General features: G+C 37.5%; 12 protein-coding genes across 18 annotated transcripts in view, besides 2 other annotated features; 10 read left to right on the top strand and 2 right to left on the bottom strand.

The window, feature by feature from the left end:
• Nucleotides 1-7: 7 nt before the first annotated feature.
• Nucleotides 8-1,671, top strand: CG32086 (uncharacterized protein). 2 transcript variants are annotated; one of them, NM_001259792.1, is made up of 3 exons: nucleotides 8-562; nucleotides 628-804; nucleotides 904-1,671. In NM_001259792.1, the coding sequence occupies exons 1-3, from the start codon at nucleotides 39-41 to the stop codon at nucleotides 1,628-1,630; spliced, it is 1,428 nt and encodes a 475-aa protein (NP_001246721.1). In that variant the 5' UTR covers nucleotides 8-38; the 3' UTR covers nucleotides 1,631-1,671. The 2 variants fall into 2 exon arrangements, with proteins under 2 accessions (NP_001246721.1, NP_729720.1); NM_168464.2 differs by having other exon boundaries at nucleotides 856-1,671.
• Nucleotides 1,672-1,874: 203 nt separating this feature from the next.
• Nucleotides 1,875-2,657, top strand: CG33269 (uncharacterized protein). 2 transcript variants are annotated; one of them, NM_001259791.1, is made up of 1 exon: nucleotides 1,875-2,657. In NM_001259791.1, the coding sequence occupies exon 1, from the start codon at nucleotides 1,956-1,958 to the stop codon at nucleotides 2,220-2,222; it is 267 nt and encodes an 88-aa protein (NP_001246720.1). In that variant the 5' UTR covers nucleotides 1,875-1,955; the 3' UTR covers nucleotides 2,223-2,657. The 2 variants fall into 2 exon arrangements, with proteins under 2 accessions (NP_001246720.1, NP_996051.1); NM_206329.2 differs by having other exon boundaries at nucleotides 1,875-2,284.
• Nucleotides 2,576-2,627: a mobile genetic element.
• Nucleotides 2,658-3,052: 395 nt separating the features above from the next.
• On the top strand, nucleotides 3,053-3,243 carry CG43391 (uncharacterized protein). Its single transcript, NM_001259790.1, has one exon. The coding sequence runs from the start codon at nucleotides 3,086-3,088 to the stop codon at nucleotides 3,206-3,208; it is 123 nt and encodes a 40-aa protein (NP_001246719.1). The 5' UTR covers nucleotides 3,053-3,085; the 3' UTR covers nucleotides 3,209-3,243.
• An 878-nt stretch (nucleotides 3,244-4,121) lies between these two features.
• CG43390 (uncharacterized protein) lies at nucleotides 4,122-4,329 on the top strand. The gene has a single exon (NM_001259789.1). It carries the CDS (start codon nucleotides 4,173-4,175, stop codon nucleotides 4,293-4,295), a length of 123 nt encoding a protein of 40 aa, NP_001246718.1. The 5' UTR covers nucleotides 4,122-4,172; the 3' UTR covers nucleotides 4,296-4,329.
• A 1,119-nt stretch (nucleotides 4,330-5,448) lies between these two features.
• On the top strand, nucleotides 5,449-5,836 carry CG33270 (uncharacterized protein). Its single transcript, NM_206328.2, has one exon. It carries the CDS (start codon nucleotides 5,519-5,521, stop codon nucleotides 5,783-5,785), a length of 267 nt encoding a protein of 88 aa, NP_996050.1. The 5' UTR covers nucleotides 5,449-5,518; the 3' UTR covers nucleotides 5,786-5,836.
• A 740-nt stretch (nucleotides 5,837-6,576) lies between these two features.
• Nucleotides 6,577-7,066, top strand: CG33271 (uncharacterized protein). The gene has a single exon (NM_206327.2). It carries the CDS (start codon nucleotides 6,637-6,639, stop codon nucleotides 6,901-6,903), a length of 267 nt encoding a protein of 88 aa, NP_996049.1. The 5' UTR covers nucleotides 6,577-6,636; the 3' UTR covers nucleotides 6,904-7,066.
• Nucleotides 7,028-9,308, top strand: CG33489 (uncharacterized protein). 2 transcript variants are annotated; one of them, NM_206326.2, is made up of 3 exons: nucleotides 7,028-7,734; nucleotides 8,055-8,231; nucleotides 8,442-9,308. In NM_206326.2, exons 1-3 carry the CDS (start codon nucleotides 7,223-7,225, stop codon nucleotides 9,244-9,246), a joined length of 1,494 nt encoding a protein of 497 aa, NP_996048.1. In that variant the 5' UTR covers nucleotides 7,028-7,222; the 3' UTR covers nucleotides 9,247-9,308. The 2 variants fall into 2 exon arrangements, with proteins under 2 accessions (NP_996048.1, NP_001261715.1); NM_001274786.1 differs by having other exon boundaries at nucleotides 7,159-7,734.
• Nucleotides 9,309-9,408: 100 nt separating this feature from the next.
• Nucleotides 9,409-11,275, top strand: CG33490 (uncharacterized protein). Its single transcript, NM_206325.1, has 3 exons — nucleotides 9,409-9,979; nucleotides 10,042-10,215; nucleotides 10,276-11,275. The coding sequence occupies exons 1-3, from the start codon at nucleotides 9,471-9,473 to the stop codon at nucleotides 11,183-11,185; spliced, it is 1,593 nt and encodes a 530-aa protein (NP_996047.1). The 5' UTR covers nucleotides 9,409-9,470; the 3' UTR covers nucleotides 11,186-11,275.
• On the bottom strand, nucleotides 11,276-19,589 carry CG33267 (uncharacterized protein). Its single transcript, NM_206324.4, is given in 2 exon segments — nucleotides 11,276-11,667; nucleotides 19,240-19,589. Coding segments are annotated over 2 exon segments (285 nt in total). The 5' UTR covers nucleotides 19,331-19,589; the 3' UTR covers nucleotides 11,276-11,473.
• Nucleotides 11,669-19,236: a mobile genetic element.
• A 170-nt stretch (nucleotides 19,590-19,759) lies between the features above and the next one.
• CG7394 (uncharacterized protein) lies at nucleotides 19,760-22,076 on the bottom strand. 4 transcript variants are annotated; one of them, NM_001274785.1, is made up of 4 exons: nucleotides 21,987-22,076; nucleotides 21,335-21,425; nucleotides 20,972-21,211; nucleotides 19,760-20,769 (listed from the first exon to the last, which is right to left on the bottom strand). In NM_001274785.1, the coding sequence occupies exons 2-4, from the start codon at nucleotides 21,335-21,337 to the stop codon at nucleotides 20,656-20,658; spliced, it is 357 nt and encodes a 118-aa protein (NP_001261714.1). In that variant the 5' UTR covers nucleotides 21,338-21,425; nucleotides 21,987-22,076; the 3' UTR covers nucleotides 19,760-20,655. The 4 variants fall into 4 exon arrangements, with proteins under 4 accessions (NP_001261714.1, NP_001246717.1, NP_001137933.1 ...); NM_001259788.2 differs by lacking the exon at nucleotides 21,987-22,076 and having other exon boundaries at nucleotides 21,335-21,399; NM_140218.4 differs by lacking the exon at nucleotides 21,987-22,076 and having other exon boundaries at nucleotides 20,541-20,769; nucleotides 21,335-21,399.
• On the top strand, nucleotides 20,000-20,485 carry CG46412 (uncharacterized protein). Its single transcript, NM_001382139.1, has 2 exons — nucleotides 20,000-20,170; nucleotides 20,234-20,485. The coding sequence occupies exons 1-2, from the start codon at nucleotides 20,083-20,085 to the stop codon at nucleotides 20,362-20,364; spliced, it is 219 nt and encodes a 72-aa protein (NP_001369046.1). The 5' UTR covers nucleotides 20,000-20,082; the 3' UTR covers nucleotides 20,365-20,485.
• Mob2 overlaps nucleotides 21,839-23,697 on the top strand; it is a 39,477-nt gene continuing 37,618 nt past the window's right edge. Inside the window, exon 1 of the mRNA NM_140217.2 lies at nucleotides 21,839-22,178. Within this exon, the coding sequence (NP_648474.1) occupies nucleotides 22,174-22,178 (5 nt within the window). The 5' untranslated portion in view covers nucleotides 21,839-22,173. The remainder of the gene's footprint in view (nucleotides 22,179-23,697) is intronic.

The raw sequence follows: 23,697 nt of genomic DNA, 5'->3' as shown, positions 1-23,697 counted from the left end.
CTTGAACCCACACTATATACATAAATACACTCATAAACATGGCCAATAAGGGACACTTTATAGACAGAAATGCAAATATACCGACTGCAGGATTGTCCACCAGTGGATTAGATGGAGCGGAAGGTGTAAAAGTTTGTCTTAGTATTAGCAATCCAGAAGAATTGGCTGAGAGTCTAGTTAGGCGCAATTACGGGCAGATCAATAAAAAATCCCAGAAGTTCCCAGCCGGTTCCGTTCAACCCAGCAGCAGCATCCGGGATTTGCTCACCAGCGAGTTGCAAAAGTCGCGCTTTATGTCCTTCAAGGAGAAGTTCTACGAGGAAATGTACTTCAAAAAGGCCACTTTGGGTGGGGTCAAGAAAACGTACTCCAAACCGGAAGACGTGACCAATATAAGCCAAACCTTCGGAAGTCCATCGAGTCAATCACAAAATGAATGTCTCTACGACGTCATATTGCCGGCCAAGTCGGCGGAGCAAGTTAATAAGGAGTACGAGGCTTTCCACGACAAGTACATCATCAGCCACAATCACTACTTTCCTTCGGAGCAGGTTAACCGCAGGTCAAGCTATTGGTCACTACAAATGCAATGGTGCATATTTAATGAACGTCTTAAATATTTTTTAGATATGCCCAACCATTTGATCGAAAATCACCTTGTGGAGATATACATACTCACGGCGATTTTGGACTGAAAGTGAAGCGATGTCTGGAGGAAGGTGAGAACCACCTGAAGGTTATTGGCAAGGCGCAAGTGGACTTTATGGATCGAAACGAGGCACCCCTCGGAATGCGAAACAAAAAGTAAGTATAGATAGATATAGATTTTGATTAATAGTTTTAGACTGTCTGTAGGTACACTTTTGCGGTGCCCGACATAACTTTCGGTGTTCCTCTGCGCAGCAATGGCGATGTGAAGATGCTGCTAAATAATATTGAACCCTGCTACAAAACCAACCGGCTACTAGATGCCATACGCTATTTGAACAAAAAACGTCATAGTTTGAGGAACCAGCTGGAATTTCACAAGTACGCACTAAATTCAGTGCTGGAGAGGAGTGACACGGATGGAACGGGTCACTTGCCACTGGCACGCATCTTGGAAATTTTCAGAAGTTTTCACATCCGTCTGGATGCGCAAAAAATCCGTCTGGCCTTGTCCAATTTTCGGCTGATTGTGGACGAGGGCTGTGCCACGGAGCGGGTGAATTATGTAGATTTCTTTCGACTTCTCTCGATTCAGAATTCTCTGCCGAAAACGGGAAACTTGACCAATGTATCCGATGTTAGTTGTCTGGACACCACATATCGTTTGCTCTGCGCCGATCTTCAAAACAAGTCAAAGGATAATACGGGAGCAATTAGCCAGAATCTCGAAGGGAATAAAACAACTGCCAAGGATCTTATAACACCGGATTTGGCCATTTTACGTGGCCTTACTCACAGTGATTTCACCTGTTTGCGGCCCAAAGCGGAAATCGAACGTATCTTTAGAAGTCTCGTAACAACTGATAAATTCGAAGCTATTTGGCAGAGTCTAATGACTAAGTTCAAGGACCAAAATGAAATGGCATCCGTCACGCAGTTTCGTACTGAAATGCACAACAAAATAGAGGCCATATCTACATAATACTTAGACAATTTACCATGACAAACAAATATATAATAAACAAAAATAAACTATAGCATAAGTTTGGGCTGTCATTTGTGTGAAGCAAATATTTGCTACAGCATTAAACTTTCAAAGCTGGTGTCTTACGACCAAATATTTAAATTTCTGTGATCAGTTAGGAAATCAAATTAATACTAGTTTTCTAAATCCGGAAATTACTGGAGAACTATAAATGGGGTGACTTCAACATCAGTTGATCACAACAGCCCTTCGCCGCTTTTAAGCCAAGTCTAATATCAATTGCTTTGCCAGCTAACCAACATAACCAACAATAACATCAAAGATGAAATACCTGTTCGTGGTTGCCCTTATTGCCCTGGCCATCCAGGTGGCTTCATCTTCTAGTAATACAACAACAACTGATGCCACCACCACAACAACAACCACCACTGCAGCATCGACCACAACAACAACAACGGCCGCTTCCACTCACAAAAAGCTTTGTTGGAGGGGCAACAACTGGTGCCACACCCGCATTCCCAAGCGGAAGTGCAAGAACCCAAAGAGGTGCCACAAGACCATCGTGATTGTGACCCACAGGAAAAATTAAGCTGCACTAGTAGTTTTTGAAATAAAGAAATTCTTTTTAAAAGAATTTTGCCTAATATTTTCATTTTATCTATAAAATTATTTTAAGTAGTATTTGTACCCTTAACTCATAACGCATAGTAAATGGGTATGCAATGTGTGTTTAAAAGTAGGTAACACTTAAAAAGTTTTCGATCCTATTGTATTGTACACATATGCCTTATCAGAATATATAGCCGATTTAGTCTATCGGTCGCCAATTTTCTAAAGAAATAGTTTCATCGCCTTTAAATTGCAAAAAATTGCCTTTACATATATTTTCGGAATAAAAACATTCTACTTCATTTTCCACTAGACACTTGTGCAAGCTAAACTCTGAGTAATAGGTATCTGATAGTCGAGGAATTGGACTTCAGCTGTTTCTCTTATTTTATTATGAATTTAAAGAATAATAAATAAAAAGAATAATAAATAATCGTTTTAAATAGAAGCAACATCACAGAAGTTTCTATTTTTCCAGGCAATACTCAATTCTTAAAAGTCCATTAAATTATTTATTATCTAAACTGAATTTGAAACATTTTAATGCATCTGAATTACCACTTCTACTCACTTCATTTTTAGGTTACTTTAATGTGTAAAACAGCTGTTTTACTATAATTGGAACTTTAATAGATAAATAAATATTATACCAACTTAAGAGACTTCCTATCTTAATAAGGAAATCATTTTAAACTGACTACTAACCATATGTGCTTACAAGGTGCAAACAAGAAGAAAACTATTAAAAAATTAAAGTATAAAAGATTATGATTCCACATTGGTTAATCACAAAAGTTTCTACCTTCATTTGAGAAGCACCATAAAATTCCAGGATCATTTAAGATGAAGTTCCTCTACGTGTTCCTCGTTATCGCCTTGGCCATTCAATTGGCAGCTTCAGCTACGAATTCAACACATGCCCACAAGACTAAAGTTATTGTGACCCGAAGGAAAACAGCAAATTGAGCTGGACATGTTTACACCATCAAAATAAACATTTCAAAAAAATACATTCCTCCTTGTTTTAAAATTTTGGTCTAATTTTGGTTGGCTAATGTGAAATGGTATTTCACGATTTTGGAGCAGATGAATTTTATTTTAGTTCCTTCTATTTGGTTCATCATAATAAAAAAAAACATTTTCTAAAACGGCTGCTGTCAATATAAACTATATTCAATGTTTTTAACATATGACCAACGGTGCGAACACCTTAAGTTTAAAAGAAGTTCGTTTGACTTTAATACTTACATGTTATAACAACTATAAAGTAGGAAATAATATACGATTTTTATGAGACAGCTATTGGATTTTATACATAAAGAATATTTTGTATAGCACTCTACGTACTGTAGAAACTTATTTCGCTTAAGATAATACCTATTGTATTTCAAGAATAAATGTGAAATTAAGGGCTATGTTAAGATATTATATTATAAAAAAATAGTATTAAACTTTATTAAAATATTGAAAATCTAATATTAATATTAGCATGCTGATATATAGAAAATATAAATATTTAATAATATTAAAATATATCATATTCTCTAATTTTTATATTCTAATAATGATATTAGGACATAACTATTTACATATGTACATCAGAAATGTTATTTACTGTAGTTTAAGTTTTAACTTCAGGTTTAATGGGTTAAAATTGTGGCAATTTGAACAGCTGTGTTATTATCCAGTAAACCAGTTGCTCATGTTTGATGTAGTATTATTGACAAGTAATAGTACTGCTTATGTTAACAAGAAAATCAATTTCCCTAATTATGATTTCCATATGTGTGTTTATTAGCATCAAATGAGGAAGTCAACTGTACAAAAATTCTCCTATAAAAGATTTTGATTTCGAATCGTTTGATCACAACAGTTTCTCGCCCCAAATTTGAGCTTCAGAAGTTGCCAAAAAATTTAAGGATCAGTAAACATGAAGTTCCTCTACGTGTTCCTCGTTATCGCCTTGGCCATCCAATTGGCGGCTTCAGCTACCAATTCAACACATGCCCACAAGACTAAAGTTATTGTCACCCGCAGGAAAACCGCAAATTGATCTGGACATTTCTATACTATCAAAATAAACATATAAAAAAGAATATTTCTTTTATTATTTACCTAAATTGAGGCTCCAATTTAAGTTTCTGAACCTATAAGTCAGAAAAATGCGCAGAAACAAAAACAGAGGCCTTTTTCTTCGATGAAATTACTTGGCGATCTTCCCCCCCTTCCCCTTTAAATAGATTGTCCAGGTGTGGAATCGCATTGATAAGTACAGGAGTCGATCGAACGATCCTTTTTTCGACTTAGAACATCCAATTCTTTTCTGGCGAGTCCTGTCTTCTCTGCTTCAAGGACATGGCTTTGTGGGCTTGGGCCTTTTCGGGCCAATTTGATCGTCTTAACTTAATTTAACAATATGGAAGAGTGTTGTTTTGGAGAGCAATTACCTTAACTGGAAAATAATTTCAGATTTTCTTTAAAATTGTATTAAACCTGTCAACACAATTATCTAACTATTATTTAACTATTAACTATCATTTAATTTGTAAGCAATTAAGTTTAATTGAAAATCTGAACTCTTACAAATTGCATAGCCGACATGTTGAACTATAGCACAACACAGTTCAAAAAGTAAAGAAATTATACTTAAATACTTATTAAAGTCCTGGCAAAGAAAAACTAATTTATTTTTAATGGTAATCTAGCTAAATGTAGAAATGTATATCTATTTTTATTAAGCTTTTTAAATAGATACATCAACATTACACATAATTTACCTTACTTGTTACCGAGTACACGAACCTTCAGTTTCTATAAGCTCCGCCGAAAGTAAAACATTTTCGAAAATCATTGATCGTAATTATTGAGTTTCTCGAATACCTGTTACATAGCTAGTTTAAGTGCGATGAAGATACAGATATGCCAAAAATTAAGAAGAAAATACTTTTAAAAATAATTGTATATCATAATCAGTCAATCTAAAGCTTAAAAGCTGACCGATTTTTGATACAAGTTGCTTAGCCAAGAAATGGATAGCTCGTTTTTATGTAGCAGCTGTTTTAAAAACAAATATTTACAGCTTTTGATTGATAGGTTTACACTTTGTGAGGAAATCAATTTGATTTATATTTCTGTACAAATGTTATCAGCATCTACGGAACTGAACAGATATCTATAAAAGCATAATCTCAATTCAGTAAACCACTACACTTTCTTGCACCACCGCGATAAGGTTTTGAATCCATTATCAGTTCCCAATATTTCCAACATAACAAGATGAAGTACCTTTTCGTGGTTGCCCTTATTGCCCTGGCCATCCAGGTGGCTTCATCTGCTAGTACCACAACAACAACTGATGCCACCACCACAACAACAACCACCACTGCAGCATCAACGACAACAACAACAACGGCCTCTTCCACTCACAAAAAGCTTTGTTGGAGGGGCAACAACTGGTGCCACACTCGCATTCCCAAGAGGAAGTGCAAGAACCCAAAGAGATGCCACAAGACCATCGTGATTGTGACCCACAGGAAAAACTAAAAGTCCATTTGACTATTCACTTTTAACAGATATAAAAACAATATTTTTCGTATAAAAATAAATTCTTAAAAAAGAAAAAAAAATTGAGTATTTTCTATAAACGGAGGATTTACTTTCTGGATGCCAAAATTTACGAAATGAAATTGGTTATCTGAAACTATTCATCTGTACAGTTTACCTCAGTGGCAATCTGAAGATCTTAAGTGAAGAAAAAATATGTCATTAATTAAGATGATCACAATTAAATATATTTTAAATAAATATGCCTACTTCACTATCATATATCCTCTATGCAAATATGGATGCTAGACCTAAGCATCTTTCAAATAAAAAAACTACAATAAAGCATATAAAACAAATGTAATACTTTCTTTTGAATCTTAGATGCTATTTATAACAAAAAGTTTCGGAATTCTTTAGTAGTTTTACATGTCAGCTAATATCTTATTGGCATAAGCAAAACACTTAAAATAAGCATAAATCAAATATAACTACAATCAAAATTAAACCAGGCTATAATTAACCGAAATTTTCCATAACCTTCTAAATTAATAACAAAATTCAACATATGTATTATGTAATTGGTAAAATGTATTAGGGTTGGCACAGCTGTCTTTACATCGCGGTAGCAATAGAAAGAGGGCCCATATGAATTACAAATATTTGACTTCAAGACAATATATATTCATTTCATGAATTATTATTTGACAAATGTATTTGCCAGACCTAAACAAGAAACACAGTTAGTCGAATTCGACTATAAAAGGACTTTTTATTCATTCCAATTGATCACAACACCCTTTGTCTCCACTTTGATAAGGAAGTTTCGAAAAATCCCAACCCAATACAAGATGAAGTACCTTTTCGTGGTTGCCCTTATTGCCCTGGCCATCCAGGTGGCTTCCTCTGCCAGTACCACTACAACAACTGATGCCACCACCACAACAACAACCACCACTGCAGCATCGACCACAACAACAACAACGGCCGCTTCCACTCACAAAAAGCTTTGTTGGAGGGGCAACAACTGGTGCCACACTCGCATTCCCAAGCGGAAGTGCAAGAACCCAAAGAGATGCCACAAGACCATCGTGATTGTGACCCACAGAAAGAACTAAGGGCTTAAGATCAACAAGTTTGAAGAAAATAAAACATTTAACAGTTACTAGTTACGTACTACTTCAATAACCAAAGTAACTTTCCGATTATAGTCACATAAACTTAATGATTTTGACTATATATCTTTTAATTTGGTTACTTGCGATACTCACATACAAAGCCACCCATCTTCTTGGATTTAACTACCAAACCGAGTTCAACATATCCAAAATGTCAAAGGAATCAAGCTCACCTACAAATTTAAAGACACTCATAGAAAACTGAATACATAATATATATAAAAAAAAAAATATAGGAAACATAAGCAGACCGTGTACAATGGCTAACAAAGGACACTTTATCGAGAGGAATGGGGCCTTTCGTGCTGCCGGATTGCCCTCCTTCGGGGACGATAAGATTTCTTTCAAGGATTGCGTGATCATTGCCCATCCGTCGGAGGAAATTCGTCATCAGTTAGAATTGGAGTGCAGAAGAAACAAGCCTCAACCCTTCGGAAAACTATCGCCAATTCTGCCGGAGAGCAAAATGGGCGAACTTCTTAGCAGCGAGGGTCAAAAGTCACGTGTGGCTGTGTTCAAGGAGAAGTTTCTGGAGGATATGTACTGTAAGTTTGGAAAAACCGGACAAATACAGCCGACGCACTCGAAACCCGATGATGTCACCAATTGGAGTCATACTTTCGGACGCGCCAATCCTCCAGCGGAAACGTTATATAGCACTATAATGCCGAAAAAATCGGCCGATCAGGTTAATCGCGAATATGCCGAGTTTCATCGAGGTCACATCGTTAGTAACAACCATTACTTTCCATCTGAGCAGATCAATCGCAGGTGGGTAGTATGTTTATAGTATGTAGTATGTAGTTTATAGTATAGTATGTTTATAGTGATATATATATATATTATAGCGTGATATATGTTTGGTATAGTTCGCCTGTCCGTCCGTTTATCTGTCTGTCCGTATGTTTGTCCTTATGTTTGTCCTTATGTTTGTCCGTATGTTTGTCCTTATGTTTGTCCGTCTGTCTGTCCGTTTCTACCAAAGTTAGTCTCTTAGTTTGAAAGCTATCTGCATGAAACTTATGTGCTTATGTTTTCGTAGAGTATCTGAACTTCGGCTGTCTTTAATTTCAGTTTCAAATATTTTGTAGATACGATAAGCCCTTTGATCGATTGAATACCTATGGAGTTTTGCAAGGCGCCGAGCACAGTGGTTCGACCATGAAGAAATGCTTAATGCAAGGTGACGAGCATTTAACAGTGGTCTCAAAACCGTGGATGGATTATGTACAAAAAACCAAAGCTCCTTTGGGTAAAAAATACGAAAAGTAAGTATACTGGCTTTTTCACTTTCCTAACCGAAAAAAAATTCCACTCGATCGTAACTGTGCAAAAAACCGGGTAAAGCTTACGTCAGAGAGTAAATTTTTGCCACCTTGACTTAAGTTTGTTCTTTATTGTTTGCGCAAATGGTGGCAAATTAGGCCTAAGCATTTCATTAAATAAATAAATAAATTCAAGTAATATTATTTACTTAGATACTTAGATAAAGTGCCGGACGTGTTCTTTGGCTATCGTCCCCATACGGACAAGTGCACCATTAGAATGTTGCTGGAGGACATTAGGCCGTGTGAAGAGGACAATTCTTTGGTGATGGCTCTATCCTATTTGAATCGGCTGCGTGAGAGTCTTCACAAGCGGAATGACTTCTATATGATGGATCTGATAGCATCGCTGGAGAGAGAGGATAAGGAGCATACGGGTCACATGCCCCTCTCGCAGATCCTTGGGACCATGTACAAGCTGCACATCCGTGTGGATGCGGCGAAAATTCGTACCATGTTGTCGCATTTCGGTAAGATCCTCGACGAGGGCTGTCCCACGGAGCGGGTGAACTACGATCACTTTTGCCGTATACTCTCCGTTCAGCAACCGCTGCCGAATGTCGGATGTATTGGCCATATTCCGGATAACATGTACAACAAGGAAACTACGTATACAAAACTATGCAAGGATCGCATGGCAGATATACCTGTGTCGCCGGAATTTAACTGGCCAAACCGGAGTGCTCATCGTACGGACGATATCAACACACATGTGAAGGATGTCATACAACCGGAACTGCCAATAAAAGTTGGCCTCAGACCCAGCGACAAGACTTGGCCACGGAGCAAGGATCAAATAGAGCGAATATTCGATAATATTGTCTCCAAGGATGCGTTCGAAAATATTTGGCAGCGTATAATGGCAAAGAAGAAGACCAATGATCAGGATCTAAAGGAATTGGCATCTGTCGCACAGTTTCGTGCTGCAATGAACTGCGAAATGCATGCATCTACATAAAAAAAAATTGCAATTCCTTTTCATAATATTATCATGTAGGTGAGAAAATAAAAAAACATATTAAGAGTCGAATGAGTTTGAAAGTAAGAAAGAAGTTAAAAACAGATCGTTACACAAAAGTCAACTTAAAGAGCAATTCGAGTATTCACATTCTCATATATCAAAACATTCAAATAACACATAATAGTATCCTATACTCACTGGACTTTATTAAAACAATACAGATGGCAAACATTGGTCGTTACATAGAAAGAAATCCGGGAATACGGGCTGCAGGATTGACATCGACCGTGCAATTTAATGGGGCCAAGGATTGTCTGTTCGTCGTGAGTTTGGAGGAGGAGGCCGAGGATCGTATAAGGGCTCTGTGTCGTAGAAGTCGACCCAAACCAGCCAAACGAACTCCCAAGCTGCCCACCCATCAAATAGGTGACATTCTCAATAATGAAAATCCGGGACTCTTTGCCGAGCTTCAAAATAAATTTCGCGAGAATATGTTCCATAAAAAGCCCGGTTTGGGCGAAGCAAGAGAAACTAACTCAAAACCGAGCTATGTAACGAATTTGAGTCACACCTTTGGTAAAATCACGCAATCAAATTGCAATGATTCTTTGTACTCTATCGTCCTGCCACCAAAATCAGCCGAGCAGGTCAATCGAGAGTATGGCGAATACCATGATAAACATATTATCAGTCATAATCACTACTTTCCCGCCGAACAGATTAATCGCAGGTCGGTTGAGCATTTCACTGCAAATATTGCTATAGAATAATGGCACGTACCTTTTTGTTTAGATACTCAAAGCCCTTCAATCGTTTTAATACTTTCGGCTTGCCACCGACTCTCGATCCTTCAGGTATCAAGATGAAACACTGCTTGGAGGAGGGTGAGGAGCACTTGAAAATAGTCAAAAAACCCCAAAAGGACATTGACGATCGCACTAAAGGACCTTTGGGCAAAAAGTATTCGTAAGTCTGAATGAAAGTCTACTTTTATTTTGTGCTCTTTAAAACCTTCGATCACTTTAGGTGGTATCCCTACCAGATACCCGAAAATATGACCTTTGGTCGCACGCTGCCTCGGGAAACCGATGTCCGATCTCTGCTAGAATACACCTCACCCTCCATAAAGTCCGAGAAATTAGCGATTGCCGTGAGTCACCTAAATATGCTGCGCAAAATGCTCCAGGAGCGGGACGACTTTAATATGAACCAGGTGATCTCGGCTTTGGGAAAAAAGGATACGGAGGGGCAGCGTCAACTGCCACTGGACGAGGTCATTAACGTGTTGCACAAGCTAAGTATTCCGGCAGATGCGGAAAAGATTCGCAACGCTGCGTCCCACTTTCAGTTGTTTGTGGACGAGGGATGCTGCTCGGAAAAGGTGAAATACGAGGAACTATGCGATCTCCTTTCGATCCTGAAATCTCTGCCCTTGATTGGATCCATTACACCCATGCCAAAGGTGACGTACAACCAGGATACAGCCTATCGTCAGTTGTGTGCTGATTTGATGAAAAAACCCCCAGAGGGACCGCAATTCAAAACTGCGAAAAAGGCGTCCATTAAACAGGACATGAATGCAGCACCTTTCAAAGACTTTAATAGTCCGCAAAAGGCGCCTATTGAACAGGATATGGATGAAACACGGTCCAGGGACTACAAAACTTCGCAAAAGACGCCCATTCAACAGGATATGGATGACACACGTGTCGGGGACGTAATTAATCCAGAGTTTTCTACCTTATGTGGCCTATGGCCAAGTGATTTTAAGGCATTGCGTAGCAAGGATGAAATCGAACGAATATTCAAGGACATCGTCTCGAAGGAAGACTTTCAAACAATCTGGCTGAGTCTAATGGATGAGCAGAAGGATCAAAACGAAATGGCATCCGTTGCACAATTTCGTGCTCAGATGAAGAAGAACATTGAATCATAATTCAAGTTAGGTTTTTATTCTTAGAAGCGATTTGTACAAATAGGTATGATTTTTCACAGTCAATAATAAATGCACAATATTTATTTGTATAATTTTAATTTGTTTTAATATGTTCGAAAGTTAAATTGCTCCATGTATACAAAGCAAAAGAAACATTTTTTGATATATTATTTTATTAATGCCATAATGCAAATAAGGTAAAATTATAAAGCTATTTGTGAATCGGGAATCGGGATCTTGGGTATCGGGGAAGTGGGTTGGATCAGGTGGTGGGTTTACTCAAGCAGTTTAACCGCTGCGGTTGCGGTTGCGCCGGATCTTCCTGACCTTCTTGGGGCGGTGCACCTTGCGCTTATAGTGGATCACATGTTTCTTCTTCTTGGAAGAGGACGCTTCAGTGGTGGTCGTGGTGTCCGAGGACGAAGTTGTCGTGGTAGTGGTGTCCGAAGACGAGGCGGTGGTCGTTGTGGTCGTGGTGGCATCTGTAATGATGAACTCCAATTAAGAACACAAGTCCGTTTTTAAGTTGAAGGCAGCCGTCGGGCTGACATATATTTATTCAATTTCTTCTTTTGATTTTAGAGTAGGCAGTAATGGTTCTGTCAGCTCAACGTCTACAGAGTCTCTCTGATTTTACAGTTTTTAATATATTTGGACTTAGGCTAATCCGCGTAGCTGCGCTGCCGGGTACGCCAGCAGCGGAGCGGCGTTCTTATGTATATCTTATATATCTAGGCTTATCGGGAGAGCGAGATATGTATGTACGTATGTAATATGTATTTGGTCGGCGTGTGAATGCTGACCATGCACTTATACTTTTTGCCTTCGAGTGGGCAATGCACTTATACTTTGTGGCCTTCGAGTGGGTGATCATGTTACATCCGCCCTGGCCTAACTGCGTGCATAAACATAAACATAAACATAGCAACAAAGTGCTGCCATAAGTTAATATGCTATTTTATTTAATTGTTCTTAATATTGCATAGGCACATACTACATCTCCCTCCTTTTGAAAAATAACGTAACCTAGTGAAGTTATTTTGATTATTAAATGCAAATTATTTTATTTTTATTTTTATTTTGTTTGTGTTTTTGTTTGAACAACAATAGTTGATTTTATAATGCAAAGATAAAAATATACGTAGTGTATGGAAAATTTGTATAAATGATTAAGGAAAATATAAGTTTAAATTCAATCATGAATGAAATTTCTTTAATCTATCTTTATGAACTATTTGTTTTTTGTTTTTATTAGTAAGTAGCGTAATATTGTTATTATCTCCTATGCTTTCTATCTTATAGGGCCCCGTATATTTAAAGTCTAATTTATGACCTACCTCATTTCTTAGTAAAACTTTATCTCCTACTTCTAATTCTATGTCTTTTACTTTTAAGTCATAATTTTCTTTATTTTTTTCTTTGTGTGCTTCAAGAAGTTTTCTTGCTCGAGCATATGCTACCTCTAACCTATATTTACTCTCCTTAGCGTAATCATCTATGTTATATATTGGTTCTATGCTATGTAGTTTATTAAAATGTTTTGGTAAATTACTTGTTCTACCGAAAACTAATTCATATGGACAATAATTATGTACCATAGATTGGGTCGTGTTGAAGCAGTATACGAAATATTGAAGCCATACGTCCCAATCGGTTTTGTCCGTCGATATGTAGGATCGTATATACTCGTTTAAAGTTCTATGACTTCTTTCTACTACTCCAACTGTCTGGTGGTGATGAGCTGTTGATGTTATATTTTTTATTTTCAAATATTTACACAGGTCAGTAATTATTGAATTCTTATACTCTGTTCCCATGTCCGTTATGAACGTCTTCATTGGACCGTACTTTAGAATAAAAGATTCAAATATAGCTTTTGCGACTGTTTTTGCGCTTTTATTTGCTATTGGTATGGCAACTAAGTACTTGGTTAAATCACATATGAGAGTGACTGCGTACTCGTTACCATTTTCTGACTTGGGTAGTGGACCAATTGTGTCCACAACAACTCTATCGAAAGCATGTTCTGGTGTTTCAGTTATCGTCATTGGAGTCTTTGTGTGCTTTGTTGTTTTTGCTTTTTGGCATTTTTGACATTTTCTTACGTACTCTTTTATGTATTTACTCATATTTTTCCAGTAATAATGTCTTTTGACCTTGGCCAAGGTTTTTGTAATGCCTGTATGCCCTCCTTGTATTGGATCATCATGTAATGTAGACAATATAGCTTCTTTTTCTTTTTCATTATTTATTTGGGTCACCGGGTTAAGTAGCGCTACTTTTAAATTCTTTAATATTTTATTGCCCATATTTTTAAATTTATCTATTGAAACGTGTTCAAAGATTTTTTCCCACGGTGCCATTTTGATTTGGCTGATATCATATATACCGGCCTGCAATTCAAGCCTTTGGAGAAATTGATCTAAATCAAGAATTCCATTAGTATAAAGATCACCAACATCATATCTTGCAATAATTTTCTTTCCATGTTTAAATAAACATATCGAGTCATTCAATTGCAATGTCACTACTTTTCGTACCTCGTCATTTGTTATGACTTCGTATACGTTGGGCTCTGAAGCTATTTCTTTGGTTTGCTTTTGCAAATCCAATTGTTCTTTTCCTGCGCAGGATTTTTGTCTACTTTGAAATCTTGTAGTGACTTTTAATATATTTCCAGTTATATCTTTTAGCTCTTTGATGGTTATTCTTGATAACGCATCTGCTACATGATTGTCCTTGCCCTTTAGATACTCTACTGTAAAATTATATTCCTCTAGTTCAAGCCTTATTCTAGTTAATTTAGAGCTGGGGTTCACCATCGAGAATAAATATGTCAATGGTCTATGGTCTGTTTTCACAGTGAAATGTTTTCCGTAAATGTATGGTCTGAAATGTATTATTGCCCAATGAATTGCTGCTAACTCTTGTTCTGTTGTACTCTTATTGCTTTCACCTTTCGTAAAAGCTCTGGATGCATAAGCAACTGGGAGTTGGTGGCCATTATGGTTTTGAGTTAAAACTGCGCCACACGCTTGCTTGCTTGCATCTGTTGTTATGCAAAATTCTTTGCTGAAGTCTGGGTACTGCAAGAGTGTTGGGTTAATTAGCTGAGATTTTAAATGTATGAATGCTTTTTGACATTCATCTGTCCACTCGAATGGAACATTCTTTTTACATAATCTTGTTATGTGCCGCGAATAGTCGGCGAAATTTTTGATAAAACGTCTGTAGTAATTGCAAAATGCTACAAAACGTCTAGCGCTGTCCGCATCATGTGGAACTGGGTAGTTCTGAATGACATCATATTTTTTGTCATCCGGCAAAATTCCTTTGTCTGTGCATTTGTGTCCCAAAAATGTGACTTCATGCATGAAAAATGAACATTTTTCAGGATGTAACTTTAGGTTGTATTCCCTGCATTTACCAAAAACTTCAGTGAGGTTTTTAAGCATATGTTTTTCGGAACAACCTATGACTATTAAGTCATCCATATAAAGGAATGCTTGAGACGGTTCTATTCCGGAGAATGCTATAGTCATCATTCTTTGGAATGAATTAGGCGCTATTTTTAAGCCAAATGGCAATCGCGTGAAACGATATGAGCCATTGCTGGTTGAGAAAGATGTTATATCTCTCGAGCCTTCATCCAGTTCGATTTGATGAAAACCTGACATTAAATCAAGGCAGGAGAAATATTTTGCTCGACCAAGTTGGTCCAAAATATCATCTATTCTCGGTAGTGGAAATTTGTCAGCTAAAAGTTTCTTATTAATTTGGCGATAGTCTATTACTAATCTCCATTTCTTTTTATCAGAATTCGGGCTTGACTTTTTGGGTACTAATAGCAAAGGGCTATTGTACTGTGAAACTGATGGTTCAACTATTTTATCTTTTATTAATTTCTGAACTTGGGCTTGTATTTCTTCCACTTGACTATGAGGACTTCTATAATTTTTCGTGTATACTGGCTCATCATCTTTTAATCTCAACTGTTGTTTATAAAAATTATTAACTGTTATAGGTTCTGATTCTAATGCAAATATATCTATATATTCGCTGCATATATTTTCTAATTGTGATTTAAACAATTCGGGGAAATTTTTCTTTAATTGAGATAAGACAGTTTTATTTCTGTGTTCACTATTTGCCTGAACTACATTGTAGTTCGAAAGTGGCTCATATTTTAGAGTGTCCATATTGACTAATTGGTCGGAATCGGTTGTATTTAAAATTCGGACAAATGTATTACTTGATGTTGCGATTGTATTTGCAACATAAATACCAGTTTGAATTTCCTGGTTTGGAATTAAAATGTTATCATCTTTTGATGATACTATTAATCTTCGGACAACTTGGGATCTTGCTGGTAATAACGTTGTGTTAATACCAGAGCTGTATGCTATGGGAATATATATTGGAAATTTCAAATTGTTTGGTCTAATTATAAACCAATCTTCTTCTTGGTTTAAATCGATTTGGCAATTATATTTTTTTATGAAATCTATTCCGATTATTCCATCACACGGTATTGGAAAGTTTTTATCTACTAAATGAAAATCGTGTGGGATAACGTATTTACCTGTCTGTATCTCAATAAAAGTCTGTCCTCGAGACTGAATTTTCTGTTGGCCTATGCCTTGAATGTTTATTTTATTGGTTATTTGAATATTAGAAAATTTGTCAGAGTTCTCTTTGAGAATAGAGATATCTGCACCTGTATCAAGTAGAAAAACTAGTTTTACGCCTGTTTTGGCATGAATGAATGTAGAAAATATGTTGAGATTATAATTGATGGTGTATACTCTACGATCTTCTTCTACTGAGTACCTAAAGGCTGTTGCGAGTTTCCCTGTTCTTGGATTACTCGTACATTGGCATTGTTTCTGTTGTAGTTGTTCTGACTGTTGTTACGGCCTCTGTTTCCATTATAACGGCCTCTGTTATAGCCATTATAACGGTTATTATTTCCATTATAGCGGTTTTGATAACCGTTATTCTGGTAACCGTTATTTTGGTAACCGTTATTTTGGTAACCGTTATGGTAGTTGCCTCTAATACTATTGTTATTAAAGCCTCTACCGCGGTTACTACCTCTATTGGCATTTCCGTATCCTCTATTGGGTCTGTTACCTCTAAAGTACATCACTTTATTGATGTCACCGGTAACTCTTGTACTCGTTCTTATGTATGCGCTTATCGCTGCATCCATAGTGGTGCAAGTCCCTGCTTCCAGTACTGTTTTGATACTTTCGTGCTCAGCACGATGTATCATGGTTTCAATTGCCTCTTTGGTGCTTAGACCAGTGGCATGTTCTAGAGGTATACCCTCATCGATATAGGAAGCTTCTAAAAGTTTTCTCAGGCTATCAACTTCAGCGGTAAATTGCGTTGCAGTTTTACCTCTCTGCTGAACTGTTGCTAGCTTTGCTTTGACATTACTGGATGTCTCACCGACAACTACTTTCTGCAATTTGTTTATAATTGCTGGAATTGTCGTTTCATTGTCAACTGAGTTCAAAATTGTGCCAACTATTTTTGACTTAATGACCTCAACTGCAATGTCTTCAAATGGTCCCTTAGCTAGGTCTACCAATTTGATTGCCTTAATGAATCTTTGTAAATGGATCTTTTGCCCATCAAATTCTGGCACTGTGCAGGCGACTTCCCTAATGTAAGACCTAATGGCAGCTGCTTCTTCTGCCATGGTTAAGTTATTTTCGGAGTCGGCTGCGTTATTTGTTTTATCGTCGTTCTTCAGCATTAATTTTGCTGGTATAGTTAGATCGTGAAGATCTTCCTCTTTAATGTCTTCCTTGACTATAGTCCTATCTTCCTCGTCAGAGTTAGTGCTGTCTTCATTCAAATTTATTCTTAGTGGGGTGTTTACTATGGTTGGAATTTCTATCTGGAGACTGAATTTATTTTTTATAAATATTAATTTTTCTCTTAATGTCACCAGTAGGTTCAAAGCCTTAGCACACTGTTTGCGTTCCAAATTCTTTCTATTTTGTTGGATCAACTCTCTGATTTCATTATAACTATTTACCAAGACTTGGGCATTCCTATTGATTGTTACAGCTTGTGTTGATCTGTTTTGCGTTAAGCACTTATAGGATTTTCTGAAATTTTCATTTTGATCTTTTATCTGATCAACAAGCTTTTCCCAGTCCATGCTGTGGTATACTCATAACTTCAAATTTATTCATTTGTATATATTTTTTTTTTAATGTAGATAAATTCAATATTACGTTTTATATTTTTTTTTATTTATTATTTTTTTTTTCATATAATTTTTCTCATATTTTCATTCATAATTGACTTTATTAAAGATCTTCCTTAAATATTATCTATACCGTTAGCAGTGCTACGGTATCGTTTCTTAAGACACTTGTTATGCAGTTTGTATATTTTTATTAATGCATTGGATACCATAATTAATGCAATTACAATTAGTATTATGGTTATCCAGAACAAGTCTGCATTTTGGACTTCTACTTTATTTATTACATTGGCTGTAGAGTCCACAGTTTTAGTGTCTATTAGACCCATTTTGGGTATACTAATTTTATATTTTGGAGAATAGAATAGAAAATTTCCTTTGTATATACTTTTATTTTCAGTTTTACTTATTTCATTTGTCTCTATAGACATTTATGTTTGGAATTATCTATTTATAAAATCTTTCAATGTTCGCAAGAGTAAAAAAAAATTGTATTTTACATTGTTGCCTGCCTGATTCTAGCTATGGCTTCACGGGCCATATTGGGTTAACAGGGCATAATAGTATATGCTCCGTTTTACAATATTTCTTACAATTTTTCTTATCTATATATATTTTATATTTACTTTATATTTATATATATTTATTATTATATTCTGCTGTTGATGATGCTCATCAGGTGTCAGCTGGGCGTCGCCGGGGGTGGCACGCTGACACTCCCTCGCTGCTGTCTATTTGTTGGGTGTCAGCTGGGCGTCGCCGGGGGTGGCACGCTGACACTCCCTCGCTGCTGTCTATTTCTTCGCCGCTGAAGACGTCGATGGTCGCTCACAAGTCCCCAGGCAGTGGGGACTCCAGATTCCTTCGCAGCCAGGGGGGCAGGACTTCTTTGGTTTTGTTAATGCTGGTGCTGGTGCTGGACATGCCTGGTATTTTGGAACTTCATTAATTGTGGGTATATTTTTAATATTATCTGAGTGAGTTTTCTCGAGCTTATGGGTCTTTAATTCTTGCTGATATTGCAACAAGTGGTCTAGCTCTGCATGTAGCTTTAGAGCTTTCGACCAAACCGGTGGCGTTTGCTGACCGTATATTAGCCACCTTACGTGGGCTATACGTTTATTCAGCTTAGTTTTCAAACCGCCACGGTGTTTGCCCATACTCAATAGAACTCTACTCACTCAGATTTTTCCTTGGTTTTTGCAGTTCCATTTAATTAGTCCAGTCTTCTTCCAGTCCAGTGTTCCTTTGTTCCTTTGTTTTCACCAGCTTTGGTCAATTCGTCCAGCGTTGGACGACTGTCACGGTCGCCATGTAATGATGAACTCCAATTAAGAACACAAGTCCGTTTTTAAGTTGAAGGCAGCCGTCGGGCTGACATATATTTATTCAATTTCTTCTTTTGATTTTAGAGTAGGCAGTAATGGTTCTGTCAGCTCAACGTCTACAGAGTCTCTCTGATTTTACAGTTTTTAATATATTTGGACTTAGGCTAATCCGCGTAGCTGCGCTGCCGGGTACGCCAGCAGCGGAGCGGCGTTCTTATGTATATCTTATATATCTAGGCTTATCGGGAGAGCGAGATATGTATGTACGTATGTAATATGTATTTGGTCGGCGTGTGAATGCTGACCATGCACTTATACTTTTTGCCTTCGAGTGGGCAATGCACTTATACTTTGTGGCCTTCGAGTGGGTGATCATGTTACATCCGCCCTGGCCTAACTGCGTGCATAAACATAAACATAAACATAGCAACAAAGTGCTGCCATAAGTTAATATGCTATTTTATTTAATTGTTCTTAATATTGCATAGGCACATACTACACATCTGTAGTTGTGGTTGTGGTACTGGCACTGGACAGGCTCACCAGGAAACAGGCGACAGTGGCCAAAAGGAGCAGAACGCAGGAGTACTTCATTGTGATAATGACTGGCAACTACTGAGTGTGATCAACTGATGCTGTTCTAGTGTTTTGGCAGCACTATTTATACTTCCTCTGGCGGGCTCAACAATGGTCTGAGCAAACTATGATCTGGCTTTATGGAGGTCTGGTCTTTTCCTATCCAGCGTGAGAACCTAACGCGTCACCTAATCTGAACAGGGTCGAGTAAATAAAAATTTGCAAAAAAATTAAGTCTATCTGAAAGCATTTGTTTAAATATATAAGTATTATTTCTGCTGTCATATGCTGGTTTACGTACTTTTTAATAATAGACTATTTAAACTGCTGAAAAGAAATATGTTAACTGTAGAGGGGAAAATGGGCTTAATTCAAGGACTAATAAATTAATAATTCCATAATATATTTTAAAATGAAACGTGTAAGTACAACATTAATTTTTTATGTATATAAAATTTAATACTTTTCAGTAAAATATGGACATTTAAAACAGTTTCGGTGTAAGCATTTCAAATTAAAAACTCCAGAGGACGAGAGCTGCAGTTACAAATAAAATTCGTGTTAAAAATGTTTAACTTGCATTCGTCTCGATTTTCTTACGTCGCTTTAGTGTGTTTAATTCCCTAGAACTTCATAAAAGCCGTAAATTGCACCTGAAACTGGGTAGAACTTCATAACTAAATCGGGTTTCTAAAAATCCAATTAAGCGTATTCAGTTTATGGTTGGAAGCAGACACAATCACTTGCTGAAATCTAAAGAAACCAACCACATGGAGCCGTTCCCAAAATTCGTTATAATATTTCTAGCTGCCTTTATCAATGTGGCATATGGCATGCATAATCCAATGATGCGTGATAGTGAGCTATTCTAAGACATATCTATATAAAATATGAACTAAAATTTATTTTCATATATTTTAGATTGTAATTTGGGAGAGCATCTAACTTGTAGGCTTAAGTTTATTCACTGTTGGCTGTACGCGTGCGTTTGTCTTCCGAATCACTCTTACTTGGGACTTGGAAATGGATGCCTTCACATCAGATACGCTTAAATATAAGTTATGAAATCTATATTCGTTTCTTCATTCATCTTGAATCATGTGGATATGATTTTCCTATTTTATTGTCAAAAGGAAAATGGTCTTGCCACAACACATATGCATGAACATCCTCAACTGTTAATAAACATTGAAAACTATCCTGTTTTTTGAAGTAACAACTCCTTGGTCACAATTCTCAAATATATAATTTACAACCGTCGTAATAAAACGCATAAGACTTTCAGCTTACATGCTAATCACGAACTACTACTTTATTTGCACTGAACGGCGGGGAGAGGATGACTACTTCGCTTTGTCCAGAAAGTCTTTGGCCTCGTTGATCTTGGCCGCCAAATAGGGAGATCCTCCTCGATCCGGATGGTTCAACAGCATGATCTTCTTGTGCGCGTCCTTAATCTGTAAACAAATATAGGAATAAGAATATTTGTATTTAAGCCAAAGGAGTATTTGATTTAAGCCAATACCATAAATATTATATAAACAAATTTGACAATCACAGGAACTACTTAGTTTCGGCTTTTTCATTGCTTGGAATGCCTTTATAGAAGTATACAGCTCGGACTTCTGAGAGATCCTAAGCAAGAGAACTCCACATTACCTTTATCTTGGACGCACTGGGGCTGACACCTAGGATTAGGGACGCCTCCCGCTTGTTCATCTTGGGATCGAAGCCGCCCTTGTAGTATTTGGAGGCGGCCATGCTCTCCGCATCGTATTTGGGCAGGTTCTTGAGGGCCTCGTTGAATTTGGTGGTCATCTGGGGCATGCGGCGCATCAGGTGCTTTCCGGCGAATCCCACGGCGGCCACGCTAAGACCCGCCAGAATTACGGAGCTCGCCTTCGGAATGGAATAATTCGTATTGGTCGACATCGCACGGACAATTTAATATTATGAAACGAAAGAGATTCGCAATATTTTACATTTGTTTTTTGATTAAAACAATGTGATTTAACACAGTACCATTTTTATGTAATTTTAACAGCTGTAAGTCAGTGGAACTGCATAGCCTGCTGTCAGCTGTTGGATTATCGATAGACTCAGGGTTGTCGCTCTATTGAAAAAAATATTGCTAATTTAATTAGTATTTTCATTTAATACTGTTGAAATTATAGTTAAATACTAATTAAAAGGATAATTTGTATGCACTATGCTTTTATATTATTTGCTTTAATATCTACATTTTAAATCCCCATTTACTACGACACTGCAACCAAGCTGCTGATTGTCAACAACCAGGGCTGCAGGCTCACAACAGCAGTTGTTAAAACGATATTAAGGTGATCTATCACCAACAGTTTGCAGCTGCAAATACATTAAGTGCTTAAACCAAACAGGTATTTCTAGAAATTCAGTGAATTTTATATCATGCTCACAAAATCGGCGCATCTGCTATCGAATGTGTGCGCAGACGTTGCCTATCGATAACAATCAGGTCGCATCGATAACGGGACTCAACAAAGTGCACAAACAAGTGAAGAAGAAGCAGGAAAAAATTTTGATGTGCAAAGTTTGGAAACCAAATAATATTGATTGACGAAAGTAAGAGTTACGAAATTGGTGATCTCCACATCCTGGGTGGCGTGGTGGTGTGCGTGAATGATCGTCAGCGTACCGCTAATCGTGAGCGTGCGTGCGTGTGTGCGTGCGTGCCGTGTGTCTGTGTCCGTCGGTCGCCGAGAGTGTGTGCGTTAGCTCCTCAGCTGGGGAAAAACTTTTGGAAAATTAGCAGTTCTCCGAGATAAACAGCCGTCAAACTGGAGCGAATTCCGGAATATCTGCGCGACACTGTCGATTGGCTTATGGGGTGAGTACCGTTACACCACTAAAGACAATGTAATCTATGGCTCGAAAGTGTTAGTCCCGAAAAAAATAACTGATATATAGGGTATTTCTTCTGTTTTTTTTTTCTTTTTTGACCTCTTGGCTGGTCTCTTGCGTCGCTTTGTCTTCGATGTCCTCTGCTTTTTTCCGTCTGCTATTGCCTCTGCGGCTCTTTTTCGTCGCCATTTGGCCTTTTGCCAATTGGCCTCGTTTCGCATTTTCGCCGACAGAAAATTTCTGTTTTCGTCGCACTTACCACAGGCGTAGAAGCCCAAATACCCTGCAAAGGGCCCTTAACTGACCAAGGAACCTCTGTCTGCACTTAGGAACTCAAACAAGCAGTCGAAATATATGTACGTTATCATTATAAAATAGAGTTATACTTCGTATTTCCGTAATGCTCCAATGGCGCCTCTTACATAAAAACCTTTCTCTGTCTCCCTACTCCCCACATATAAATCCATTATTTTGACGGTGTTTGTAGACAGTGCCGTAGTACACTCACTCCACAAAAAAAGTTACATGTCAGGCATTTCTTTGTTGTGATTGGGGCATATGAAAATCAATGGGCTTTTTATCGATTTCTCAAATGTGGTTACCAAGTCACCAAGTCGCAAGTTTTTCGTATTACTTGACCACCGAGTTCCAAACGTAAATCCATAGGAGTACGCGCGTGTGTGTGTGAGTGTGCGGTGTGCTTGTGTGCGTGATCGTCCTCCGCAGCGTCTTCTTCTTCCCACGAATCGGAGTCGCAAGGCCATCGCTGCACTTTGATTGCATTGCACTGCGTTTATTTTCGTGCTCGTCTTCGCCGCCTCTTCTGTGCTTCTCCTCCTCCTTCTTCTGCTTTTGTTTATGCCTTGCAGCAGGGTCGGAATTCTGGAGATAAGAGCAGGTTTAATGAACTTGCCAATTTCATTACCACAATGCCGTCGATTTAGTTCTAGAATGTGGAATGCACAACACACAGTGTGTAATATTTGGGAAGTATGTAAAATACCTATGAAGTAGGTATGATTACCCAGCCTTAAATATATTTAAGTTATTGCATAAAACTAGTTTCAATGTATAGAAGATGTTTGGTTTGAAACACGAAGATAGTTTATGAAAAAAAAACATCACATAAAAACAGCAAACTACCATTTTGTGACTTTCATCCACTTTTTAAGATTACATCTTGAGTCCTTGATCTAATGAAAAATAAAGGAATTTTAATAAGGCAAAAGGAAAATCTGAAGGTATAGATGGATACGATATAAGGGTTGTGAAGGTAAAAACCGGTCAAGATGTTGGGGTGGTGGTTGATAATCCCCAAATTGTTCCTTTCTGGGAGTTTTGGAAACAACATTAAGATTTCCACCCTGGCTACCCAGGTAACCTTTTTAGTTAATTTTCGACTTTAACCTTTTTGTTTTATATTGAGTTCTATTTGTGTTTGTCAGCTTAAACAATTCAAAGTTCTCCATAGATTATGGTTTATCTACTAAAACACATTACCATTG

This window comes from Drosophila melanogaster, chromosome 3L (assembly GCF_000001215.4).
Source record: "Drosophila melanogaster chromosome 3L".
NCBI lineage: Eukaryota > Metazoa > Arthropoda > Insecta > Diptera > Drosophilidae > Drosophila > Drosophila melanogaster.
The sequence above is the reverse complement of the archived record's forward strand: the minus strand, read 5'-3'. Positions and strand labels throughout refer to the sequence as shown.